Source organism: Mauremys reevesii, linkage group 2, assembly GCF_016161935.1.
Source record: "Mauremys reevesii isolate NIE-2019 linkage group 2, ASM1616193v1, whole genome shotgun sequence".
NCBI classification, from domain to species: Eukaryota; Metazoa; Chordata; order Testudines; family Geoemydidae; genus Mauremys; species Mauremys reevesii.
The window spans coordinates 28,132,913-28,145,937 of record NC_052624.1 but is presented as its reverse complement, the minus strand read 5'-3'; the positions used below and the strand labels follow the sequence as shown (position 1 = coordinate 28,145,937).

At 40.4% G+C, this 13,025-nt stretch overlaps 1 protein-coding gene across 12 annotated transcripts in view; it reads right to left on the bottom strand.

Annotated features, from left to right (window-relative positions):
- PARD3 (par-3 family cell polarity regulator) overlaps positions 1-13,025 on the bottom strand; it is a 627,608-nt gene that overhangs the window by 238,052 nt on the left and 376,531 nt on the right. For all 12 annotated transcript variants that reach the window (XM_039524331.1, XM_039524332.1, XM_039524326.1 and 9 more), the window contains one exon: positions 3,754-3,893. In XM_039524331.1, the coding sequence (XP_039380265.1) occupies positions 3,754-3,893 (140 nt within the window). The remainder of the gene's footprint in view (positions 1-3,753; positions 3,894-13,025) is intronic.

The window sequence follows — 13,025 nt, the reverse complement described above, 5'->3', positions numbered from 1 at the left end:
TTAACTTTAAATGGGAGCTGATGAACCTACCTGTCCCTTGTACCTTTGAAAGCCTTCTCTCTCTCTTTTTTTTTAAACCTACTGCATAGCCAATAGGTTATGAAGAATGTTACAATTGTTTTCTAATGAACACTGCATTTTAAAAAAATGCTTCAAAGATGTGTTGCAAACGTGAATTTATGTGACATTTTGTTTAAACAGATAAATATTTGATAGTGACACCTACTATACATCAAAACAATCTTTTACTGGACAATGTATTGATGCAACATGACAAGGAAACCTGGAGACCCAAACTTTTTCTTGTAATTAGCATTCCGTCCATAGACATGTAAGAGGCTGCACAGTGGATACATATAAAACATGTTTTGAGGTTTTGAGTCTAGACTCTGTCCCTTTAAAACAGAGGGAAGAAACCACAGATAACATGCTGTAGGGTGGAATGCAAAAACCTGTTGCTCTGGCATATTGACAGCCTTTGCTTCTTTCCTCTTCCCCTGATACTCTGCTCAACATCAGAGCAAGCTACCAAGTGAAATTGACAAGAGATATTGTTGGCTTCACTTTGCTCTGCTGCTCAGAAAAAAAAAAGATTAGAAAAGCAAAATTTTTAAAATCTGGTCAGTTTCACTTTCTTAGGCTTTTCCATAGGTTGGTGGAGCAGCAAACTAAAACCAATAAGAGGCTTTGTGAATTTTTATTTAGCTGCTGTGTTGGTATAAGGTGGTGAGTTACAGATTGAGAAAAGACCAAAGCAACAAGAGAGTGAAACCATGACTTTGGGGGGAGCCCTGGGAAGGATGAAAGAAATAGGTAGAGAGGGACAAAACAGAAATGAAGGGAAGGTAGGAATGCTGTGAATCAGAAAAGGTCTTTGGTTCACCAGTGTCTTAAAAAAATATATTATGCATATATGGCACTGTAACAGGGCTCCCTTCTCCACTCCTGGGACCATCACAAACAGGCACGATACTTTCCACGTTTATAAGTGCCAGCGTGTTAGTTATTAGGTCCCCTCCATTATCAGGTCATCAGTACAGCCCTGTGCAACAAAATACAAGTGGATATAAACATCCCCCTTGATCCACTCTCCAGGGACAGAGAGGGAAAGATCTGCTCATCCTGACATCCTGCATCCCCCCTAGCCCAGTGGTCCCCAAACTGTGGGGCACGCCTCCCTAGGGTGTGGAGGAACGTTCGGGAGGGCACAGCACCACCCAGACTCGCTCTGCCCCAACTCTGCTTCAGTCCAGGCTTTCAGCCCCATTCCCACCTGCAGCTCCACTCCCAGCCCCAGCCTCAGCTCCCGCCCCAACCATGGCCCCTCTCCTGACCTAGGCGCTGAACCGTGGCTGGGGGTGAGAGAAGGGGGGAAGGATGGACAGGGGTAAGTGGGGCGTGAGGTAAAAAGTTTGGGCACCATTGCCCCAACCCCTGCCAGCCTCCTCCCCTTGCACTTCCTTCCTCTCCTTTAACTGTTCCCATCTGATGGGTTGATTGTTCTCACTGGCTTGTCAACCTCCTGCCTAATTAAGCCATTGCACACCCATCTCTCAATTAAATCCATTCTAAGGGGGAATAGCTAGTACCTTAGTGACCAGAATACAGGGTCAGCGCTAGGCTCTTGGCACCTTGTCAGATGCACTCAGCTGGAAAGATGATAAATGGTAAATGTAGCGATATCAAGTGCAGAAGTGACAAAAGAAATCTTAGAGGACAGAAGTGAAAGAGAATAAATAACTCATTTTGGAAGTGACAATTAATCTAAATAAAAGATATTAGGCCAAAATCCATCCCCCAATGTAAGTTAATGAAATGGAGTTACATCACGGACAAATTTGGACCAATATTGAAAAGAAAACGTTGGCTCAAGCTGACACTTTGACACCAGAACATCTTATTTAAGCTCAATATCGTAAGTGACAGAATGTGAATCTCCAGCTTGAGGCAATATGACGCTACAACGATCTCATCTGCAGGAGCAGAGGGGATGAAGAGCAGGGAATTTTGAGGTAAACCTGAAAAGGTAACAGGTATTTGTTTTTAAATGACTTTGCTATCAAACAACAAGTATATGCTTGATTTGCTCTCTCTGTTCTTCCTTATCTCCAATATCTGTGATGCTCTATATTGCTATTTTTTTCTTAAAATCTTCTCTCTGGCCCTCCCTGTTCCCTCAATTGTGTTTTTTCCTCTAATTTATTTGCATTTAAGGAAACATAAAAGAACATCTTTGCCAGGCTTTAGAAGCCAGTGTCATCAATTACAGATGCAATCCTTTCTCCCCATGAAGGCCATATAAAACAAAAACAAAAAAGCAACAAAACAGACCATGAGTCTGCGAGATCATATTACAAAGCAAAAGCACCCGGCTTCTCAACATTGAACAAGACATTCAGCCTCAAAGTCTCCCCACCCTCCCAAAATGCCCATTAAAATAAAAAGAGCATTTCTCATTGTTTTCCCTTTGTTTCAACACCTTTTCAGTGTTGCAACACCTTGCCCGGCATTCAAAGACTAGCCGGACCTTTTAGTTGGAAAGAAGAGGACAGATCTTATGATTCCAAAGCAGCAGGAGACATATGCCCTTTGTTTCATCTACATCCTTAAAGGGACACTTATTCTGAACCAAAATTTGTGTCTTACAAAGATTGAGCTTTTATAAAATCCTAAAGATCAAAATACTCCTGATTTTATTCTCCTTCCAATAATTCTGTGAAAAAAATTCTTTGCCCTACACAAGAAAGTAGGCATTTCCCCCCAGTCCTCTGAATCCATAGGGCATGCACCTAGCAGATCCAAGTGTGGGCACAGTCAGGGAATTAGTGGAGGCAAGGGACTGCCATTGACCAAGCTAGCAATGTATCTGGAGAAAGTGGGAAGCCAATTAGAGAACTGGAATTCTGAGACTCAATTCCTCCCCGGTCTGCAGTTTACTCAGGGCAGATTGCACAATGACATTTTGCGCTTTATTAATTAACAACTACTGTCCTTCCATTCCACGATTTAAGAAAAAGTCAAATGGAAGTAGGGTTTCTTCCCTTAAACAACCCCCTATGATGTTTGCAATCCAACACTGTGGCATTTTACTGGTACAAAAAATAACAAACCGCATGAAAGGTGAAAAGTGCACTAGATTTTAAAAGTCAATTCATTTTTAATTATGGAAAGTGATAGAACTGGTGTAAATACATAAAAGGCTGTTACAAAAAAGAGGGAGAAAAATTGTTCTCCTTAACGTCTGTGGATAGGACAAGAAGCAATGGGCTTAAATTGCAGCAAGGGTGGCTTAGGTTGGACATTAGGAAAAACTTCCTAACTCTCAGGATGGTTAAGCACTGGATAGTTTGCTTATGGAGCTTGTGGAATCTCCATCATTGAAGATTTTTAAGATCAGGTTAGACAAATACCTGTCAAGGATGGTCTAGATGATACTTAGTCCTGCCATGAGTGCAGAAGACTAGACTAGATGACCTCTCAAGTCCCATCCAGTCCTACGATTCTATTTAAAGAAATCTGTTTTGTAAAATCATTACTCTTAACCTGGCTAGGGACCCTCCTTTTAAATATGTGCCTTGTTGCAAATATACAGCCCTTAATTTGTTACACCAAGAAGGCAAGAACAGGATAGTCATTTCCTGGGATAATATATTCTAAATCATATTGGAAATGAACGAATCCATTGACTCATGCCAAAATACAGAAAGCACCTTTTGAACCAGATTGGAAAAATAGTATACAATATTTCATCACCTCAGTAAGTCGGTCTCCAGCCTTTAGTCTCCCATCTTGAATAGCTGCACCTCTTGGAAGGATGTTTTTCACATAAATTGGAGCTGAGCCACCAATTGGTACATCTCTTGAAGTGATGCTAAATCCCAAGCCTTCTGTACCTGCAAAAACAATATAAAGCATTATCATTTGTCTAAGAAGTGCATATTCATTTAATTATACTGCATATTGATTCTAATTAATCTGTTGCCAATATTTTCTGTTTGTGACAATTACATACAGAAGCCTTATAAAAATACTGCCTAACAGTGCTTTTGCCGAAAAACATGAAAACGTAATACCTGGAAATAACTATTTTGAATCTTAGGGCCCCAGTCTTACAACACAAATGACTGTTGGACCCTTTCTCATGAGACCTCTGTACTGGGAATTTCCTGCTCATTGCCATATCTACAAACTTCCAGTTTTGATTAAGATGAATGAGATGGAAGTAGGGCAAAGCAGATCTGGCATCCCTTAACTTCCTCTCCCTTGTCAGTCTGGATTTTGTCCTTGATTTAGTACAAAGAGTTCACTGATTTCATTGGTCAATAATCTACTCTGCTTCTATGATGACTCTTTTAGCAATGTCAGCAGTTTGATACTGTTGACCATGAGGTTTTGTCAGCTCATCTATGGACTCTGGCAGTGATGGATGGAAACACAGTTCAGTGGTTCCATTCTTTCCACTTGGAGAGGCCTCAGAATGCATCATCAATTGCTCATCCACCCTGAATACTCTCTGATGTGGGCTACCACAGCGTTCCATGCTACCTTACATTGTGTTCAACCTTATATTACATATATAATGCCTCTAAGAAAGATAGTGAGCCTGTCTAGCCTTCAGTGCTATTGAGATTGCACTCAAGTTTATGTCTCTTTTGCTGGACACAGATTATTACAGTTTCTCTGCCTGGCTAAAGCTCAATTTAGAGAAGTTGGAAGTGATCCTGAGAGATATGAGGAAATAACAAGAATGTACTGCAGGCGAAGTTGTCCCTGTTACTAAGGAGGTATACCCACAGTTGGTCAATGTGGTGTACAGACCAGGGTTGCTTTTGCACCTGACCAACTCCTGGATTCACAAGTAGCCATGGTTGCTGGAAAGGCTTTTTTCCACTGGGCTATGCATTTTTTTTTCCTTTTTGGTTTCAACTGTCCCACAGTTATTGGTGGGTTTGTGACCTCCACATTAGATAACCCTATGGTGGAATATTGAAGTTATCATTAAGGACCATTCGGAATTTTTCATCTAGTACAGAATGTACATAACCACTTATAGAGCACATAGCTGTTGGAGAAAGATGACATCTTCACCTTACATTTATAATGTCCACTACAGTTTGGTTCCCAGTCATCTTAGAGATAACCTCTACCTCAGGAACTGAGATCAGCTGGGGGCTCCTGTTAACAGTTCCTAGAGCTGAACTTTGAGGAAGATGAATGTAGTATTCTCTGTGAAGGGTATGCAACCTGGAATTTGCTTAATGCAAAGCCTGAGTTTGTAGACTTTCAGGATACAGTGTCATGTGCATCTCTTTACTCTATTTTTTTGAGTGAGTAGAATCATATTTACATATACCAAAGAGGCTGGAATCCAGTTTAGTTGACGCTGATGCATATGGTGAGTTCCTTGTTTGTACATGAACCCAGAGACATACACAATTGTATATGTTCAGATATTTAATTTTAACACATTTTATAAATCGTAAAATAAAATATGTATGAATTAATTTAGGATAAAAAAGTGGATTTCATTTATTTTCTTACATAAAATTCACAAGCATCATCTTCAGCAGAAAAGATGAACATATAATAGCCAAGATTTCAGAAGCAGTGAGTGCTTGAGACACAGAGACTCCTTGTCTCTCTCTCTCTATATATATTATATATAATAAATAATAATTTATTATTATTATTATTATTATTTGAGACCCCTCACTGAATTCGTCTACTCAGTAATTAGACACTCATGGCTGGCCTGGGTCAGCTTACTTAAACTCATGGAGCTGTAAAACTGCGGTGTAGATGTTCAGGCTCGGGCTGAAGACCATACTCTGGGACCCCATGAGGTGGGAGGGCTTAGACCTGGGTGCCTGAGTCAGCTGACCAGGGCCAGCTGTAGGTCTTTTATTTCAGTCTAGAGGTACCCACAGAGCCAGATCTTCAAGGGGTGAATGCACAGCACTTGCAGAAAATCAGGTCCTTCTAAAGTATTTCAAATGAGGTGCCCACTAATTAAAGCACATACAATTACCAGTCACCATTTTGTAAATCTGAGCCATAAAGCATTTTCTTAAGTAAATATCATGACCTAAAGGGTTTAAAAGAATAAAACTCTTATAAACTGAAATTGAAATCTTACTTTATGACAGCCACCACTGAAAACATGCTATTAAAAAGCCATCTTAAAAAAAACCCCAACCCTCTGCCAGCCAGAAAGAGCAGTGTCTTTTCCAAGTCACCATCCCAAAAAATCCCATGTTGACCAGGCACTCCAAAAATTTGGGGAAAGATTTTGGAATATTAAATCAAGATAGTCTTTGTAGAAAGAGTTTAAGACAGGAGATGAAAAAAATTACAATTCTTTAAAGCTTAAGTTTCCTGCACACAATGAAGAAAAATACTTTGCTGTGCATCATCCATAAGTAAGGGTATGTGATTGATATTGTTCAGCAAGTTTGGGACAGAGGAATTGTTATGTGCTAACCTATCATGAAATAAATTGATCTCCTTCTGCTCTATAGGACTCAATATATTTATGTGAACAGCATGAAATCTTTCATTCACTTTCAGGACACTACAGAATTTATCAATGTTATTACTTAGAAAGATGGAAAAAGATATAAATCCCACAGCCACCATGTTTTGTTTAGAAGATCTTAATATTTTAATGATCCTGCAAAATTTTCATATAATTCTTCACTTCCTTCCAAGAGCGTGAAGATGACATGCAGAAGTCTATGGTTATGGATTGATTTCTCAATAATTTCTCTTTGCAGTGTTTATCCTTTTCTTATTTTAAAGAATCTGGGTTGTTGGTTTTCTGCTTTAAATAACTTTTTTGGGCTATGTATTGATATTATTTTCAAGATATTAAAGTTTCTAAATAATGTTAAGGCTATGCGTTCATGCCCAAGACAATGTCTCTTTATGGTTAATCTTAATCCCTTTGCCTCATTATTATGTCGCTGCAGATCCACAGTTCACACACCCTTGTGTTTGAGTTTAAACCTTAGTGGGGAAAACAAACTGAACCTCACATTTTCATATTGCAAGTGTGCTTAGTGCAACTATTGTTAAAGCCTTATGAAATTCTACATGTTCACTCACATAAGGTTAAAAAAAAACAAGTAAAATCTTAAATCTACTCATCACTATAAGGAGTTTATTTTCAGGTTTTTATACCTAGGCAGATACATCTTTAGGACAAATTTTCCTAGGCTGCTTTATAAAGGCTTTATGTTCCCCTATAGTCAAGATGATTATTGGGTGTCTTGCCTTTTGTTTAAAAAAAATTATTTTTAATGCTATTACACATCTACAAATTCCGGTTAAATTTAATTTTAGATTTTTTGTTCTGTTTATCTTGTGATAAAAGTAAATTTTCTCCCAGATGCATCATACCAGATGTCCATTTCTACAGATACCATAACATTCCAGTTGTACTTGTCTACTATGAAATCTCTGTACTCTCTGTTGAGTGTAAAAATGGCTAGACCTCTTCTTCACAATGCTTTGCTTTTGCATTTGTAAGTGTGCAACCTAAAACTTGGGGTTTTTAAATTCAGCTTCCTGGATAGTTGTAATTTTATATAAATTTATATTGGACTTTCCTAATGGCCTAAGAAACACAGTTTAGAAAAAGAGAAAAAAAACCTCACGAATTTGGGATATATTTTAGTGTGAAGATGACATTTTTACCACTATGCTAGTGTACAAAGTAATATTTTTTCCAACAATAAATTTTGAAGGGACAGCAAGAAATGTGGTGACATTTTGCCAGAGCTGTTCTTGCTTTTGCTAAGTTATTTATATTTGCAACTGATAACATTTTGGTGAACATTTGCTCTGTCCATTCTAGTCAGATTTTTTGTATTTTTCACCATTGTTGTGTATTGGGTATTTAATGTTGTTTAATCAGAACCTGTGTGTTCCATATGTATTTTGAGAGTTTGATGAACTTTGGACATTACTAGAATACATTCAACTTGGGGAAACAGGATGGCTGGATGGATTTTATGTCTATTATTTTCTCTGTGCCCATGTAACTGATTCAGTTATCCATGCTACGTATGTCTCAGCCAACTTGTCAGTAGAAATGTGCATTGCTTAGGTGACTCGGGAGAATCAATACCCCCCTGCTGCTGAAAGATACTAAACCTATTTAGTTCTTAGGGAGTAAAATTGGTCATCATATTATTTATGAAGGAACTGTGCAAACATATGGCAGGCTCCAGCGGTACCCGGGAAAGGTCCAAAGAAAAGATACTTCCAAAATTTTAAAGGAGAAAAGAAACTGGACACACAATAGTCAGAACACAGAGTGAGAGTGGCAAGGAAGCTGAAGGAGAAGATGAGATTTCCGCCCCCGTCCCCCCCAATGAAAAAAAGCTTTACTGACTTGACAGCCCCTTATAATCATCAGCACAAGACGATTTGATTCTCACATCCAGTCACCCTCAACTTAATTTTTAAGGGGTTGCACCAAGGACAGCATGGACTGACCCTTCGAATCATTACCTGATTATCTTCCATTTGAGCTAAGCTTTGTAAGCTTCAAGTTAATCTTTTATAGGATTCCAAAGACAAAGCCAGGAAATGGCTAAGTTACTGAATGAGGGCAGAATCCATGTCTCCCTCTACAGCTGCTGTCTCCAAATATGATCAAATTATACTTAATGATACTGAAATTAATGAGGCATTTAGAAATTACCCTACTGATTTGTGTAATTCAAATTCTCAAGCTTCTCTTGATAACATCAGCAGCTTTCTTGACAAGTTGGAGCTTCCTTTCTATCTCATGTGCAATGCTGAATAAGCATTCTAAAGTCAAGTTACCCAAGGGATGACAAGCGGCAAGCACAATAATAAACACAAAAAAGGCAATTAACTGGGCAAGTACTCTAGTCAAGGATAATTGCTCAGAGCAGCATTCTTAACTGAAACACGGAACTGCAGCTTCAAAGTTTTGGTTGTTTTGGGGTTTGTTTTTTGGGAGGTGGGGAGCTGGTAAAATTAAAAGGGAAAAAACAATCCATCGTTACATTGTACTGTATACTTGAATATATGCTGTAATGAAAATCCCTTCCTAAATACAGATCAGCCTTACTATGACCTGGGAAGTTGGTACAGGAATGGCAGGAACCTGCTCATGTGCCACAAAGTTTCTGTTGCCTCCCTATGAAATAGGGGTTAGCCTTCCATTTTTCCTAGGAACAGCCCGTTGGTGGTAAGCAGTGTCTTTAGTGTAATGTGCCAGTCTTTTTAAGGTTCTCTGGCATGAAAAAAGTGTGGTCTCCTCACCCACCACGATCTGATGGCCTATGTCAGGTACAGATGTGCCATGGTGCGGAAAAGTATTGCCAGGACAAAAGATATTAAGGAGGCCGTGTCCTTCTCAATAAGCATCTGCCCTTCCCCACTTCCTGCTGCAAATTGGGTGGAGATCAGTGTTAAATGAAGTGGGGGGGTGGAGGGGCTGCTGCAGTTACAGCCACAGTCGAGAAGTCTCAAAGGAAACAGAAGGAGCTAGGATTTAAAATTAGAGCATTTGAGCCCCCCTGCATAATCTGTAAGAGGGCAAGAGGCATCTACTCTTACCCTTGTATCGTACGTGATCCATCATGAGCACACAGTATCTGGAGCTGGTAAAAAGACCACTTGGTGGTTGGCAAACCCAGCTTCCCCTGCATCGGAGCAAATTGTACAAACCTGAGCTTATACAGCCACCAAGCTACAAGGCCTCATGCTCTCCCCCACACTTCAAACCAAGACAAGCACAGCATTCTCCCCAGCAGTGTCAATCTCTGCAGTTTAGACATTTTATTGCATGCCTAAGAGCCAGCCAGTTACAGGAGCAGGTGGAGTACTCCTCACGCTCAAGCTAGCAGGTGAGTTCACAGGCACCATTGATCCCTTTGGGAACACAGAACCAAAATCCAGAGTCTGGCTCTGATGGTGCCACCCAGGGGCTAAAAATAGTCAGTTAATGGCCAAATGCAGTATGCAAATAGAAGCTAGTCAGGTCAGGAAGCAGCTTTCCAGCATGGGCCTGAAGGTCCTTTTCTTGACTTAAAAAACCCCCATCACCTGTGTGTTACTGCTAGGCAGGAACTTTGCACACTTTTAATCCATTAACTATTATCTCCCACTGTATGTACATGAGTTTAGCTGGAGCCCATCCAAGCTCCCATCTTCTTTTGGCTGTAAGTGCTTCAGAACAATAAAAAATGATATATTGTTGCAATGAATGTTCTTTTCAGTTTTATATCTGATTTATTTGATTCCAGTTTTGCCTGCTGGAAGCTAAAGAGAGTACTGGCTATTCAGATGACGAGACTACCATATTGATTGCTAAACTCCTTGGACTCTTTTTTGGTATTTAAATACAAGTTAGCCATTTGTTAAGGATGGGGGGTAGGGTTGAGCTGAAACTCAATGGTATGATGAATTGGCACTTTCTCTGGTCTCCATATCGGTTTCTGCAAATTAAAGCTTTTATTAAAAATATATACTTGTGCATATAGCCCTTCAGATTGTGCAAACTCTCCAAATAAAACCCAACTGAGTGCTTCCTTCTAGAGTTTGTAGACAGAGGAATAATGGTTTCACACGTTTGAACATCCATTCTAATCTCAATAGATTATTCATCCTGAAGTCTAATTACGAACACTTTGAAAGTCCACATTAACTCTTTCACGGCCTGTCATGGGATCTCACCCCCACTTTGAGCTTGTGGGTTCAAAGATGGGGACCCGCAGGTATTCTCCCCCCACCCTAACCCTTAGGGTAGGATTCCTTCTCGCTGCCACCAGTCAGGTTAAAGTGTCTGACACACTGCCTGTCCCCCAAGCTTCCCCTGGGGAACCCAGATTCAAACCCCTTGAATCTCTACACAAAGGGAAGCAGCCCACTTCCCCCCTCCCTCTCCTGCTCTCTCTCTGCTTGGAGACAACCCTTGTCTCCACAGAGTGGCGCCTAGCTTCCTTCCCCTGAATCCACAGGTAAGGAACTTAACCAAGTCCTGAACTTAAAAGAGTTTATTAAAAGAATAAAAGAAAGAAGAGAAAAAATACACAATCTCTATGAATCCAAGATAGACATTCATAGGGTCTAATCTTATTAATCCCTGGAGAAATTTCTCCCTTTTCCTCAGTACAAACAATACAGGCAAAATTACGAATAATCAATACAAACACACAGAATTGCAGACACAGGATTCTTATATGAAATTACCCAGTACTTCTAATACTCACTAGCTTGAATAGAAGAAATTAGTTCAGAAAGATGAGCAGACTTGGTTAAGCGTCTAGACTGGTGTAGTTCCAGACGGCTAAGAACTCAGAACAAAGAACACAGAGACCCAAGTTCCCGCTCTCTGGGATTTTCAAATTCTCTTCCCTGATTGATCCTTTGGTCAGGTGTTTCACCAGGTCTGTGTTAACCCTTTACAGGTAGACCTTAACCCTTAACTAACTACTTATGACACGCCCCCCAAATCACCAACAGTGGGAGCACTGGCGGTGATTTCCTCCTAAACTGCAAAACCAACAGAGTAATAAACACATGCACTATTACATATACTACTAAGCATATAACATGTAAAGAACACTTTTTAGCCACTAGAATCTGGGAAACTGTCCCGAGAGAGTGCATCAGCAACTTTGTTGGAAGCTCCTGAAATGTGTTGAATTTCAAAATCAAAGTCTTGGAGAGCTAAACTCCATCTGATAAGTTTTTTGTTGTTTCCCTTGTTAGTATGAAGCCACTTCAGTGCAGCATGATCGGTTTGTAGCTGGAACTGCCGTCCCCAAACGTATGGGCGTAGCTTTTCCAAGGCATACAAAATGGCGTAACACTCTTTTTCACTGATGGACCAGTGGCTTTCCCTCTCAGACAGCTTCTTGCTGAGAAACACGACAGGATGGAAGTTGTGATCCGGTCCTTCCTGCATTAGTACCGCTCCTACCCCACGTTCAGATGCATCGGTGGTAACTAGGAAGGGTTTGTCAAAGTCCGGGGCCCTTAATACAGGGTCAGACATGAGCATCGCCTTAAGCTGGATAAAGGCTTCCTGACACTCATCAGTCCACTTAACTGCATTTGGCTGGGTTTTTCTGGTCAGATCAGTTAGTGGAGCAGCGATTTGGCTGTAGTGTGGTACAAATCGCCTGTAATATCCGGCCAAACCTAAGAAGGATTGGACCTGTTTCTTTGACCTTGGGACAGGCCACTGTTGGATAGCCTCCACCTTGGCCTGTAGGGGGTTGATGGTTCCTTGACCCACCTGGTGTCCTAGGTAAGTCACTCTGTTTTGGCCTATTTGACACTTTTTGGCCTTAACAGTTAGTCCTGCCTGCCTGATGCGCTCAAAAACCATTTTCAAATGTTCTAGGTGTTCAGGCCATGAATCAGAGAAAATGGCCACATCATCGAGGTATGCAACTGCACAGTCTTCCAATCCTGCTAGTAGACCATCCACCAGCCTTTGGAAGGTGGCAGGTGCATTCCGCAGTCGCCAATCATTGTTACAGCAGTATCTTGTTCTACTTTAGGATTGCAGGTAGAGCTAGAACAGGGCAGTTTTTCCCCCAGGTTAAGAAAATACAGGTTAGTTCGTCAGGCTCTTCAATGGAACAATTCACAGACATTTTTTTAAAAATAGAAGCCTCACTTTTCCCCTAATATACTGATAACCCAATGGTGATGTTTCAATATATATTAGTGTTTTATATATGAAACACCAGGAGCAGTTTCATCATTACCCAAATATGGAGAACCCATGCCATACACAGAGGAGAACAGACTTCCCTTAGGGTAGTGGGCTGTACAGGGACAGTCCGGTTTATTAGATCTGACTCGAAGGGCCCAGAACATAATCTGCCACTCCCTAAATATTAAGGTTCATGGATCAAGGAGACAAATAGCTGGGGAAATCCATCGGAAGCACAGAGATGAAGGTAGCTCAAAGGTGAATTTTAAACAGAAGCATTTTCATTTAATGGCAGTGTTGCAAGTTCTTAAAATACATA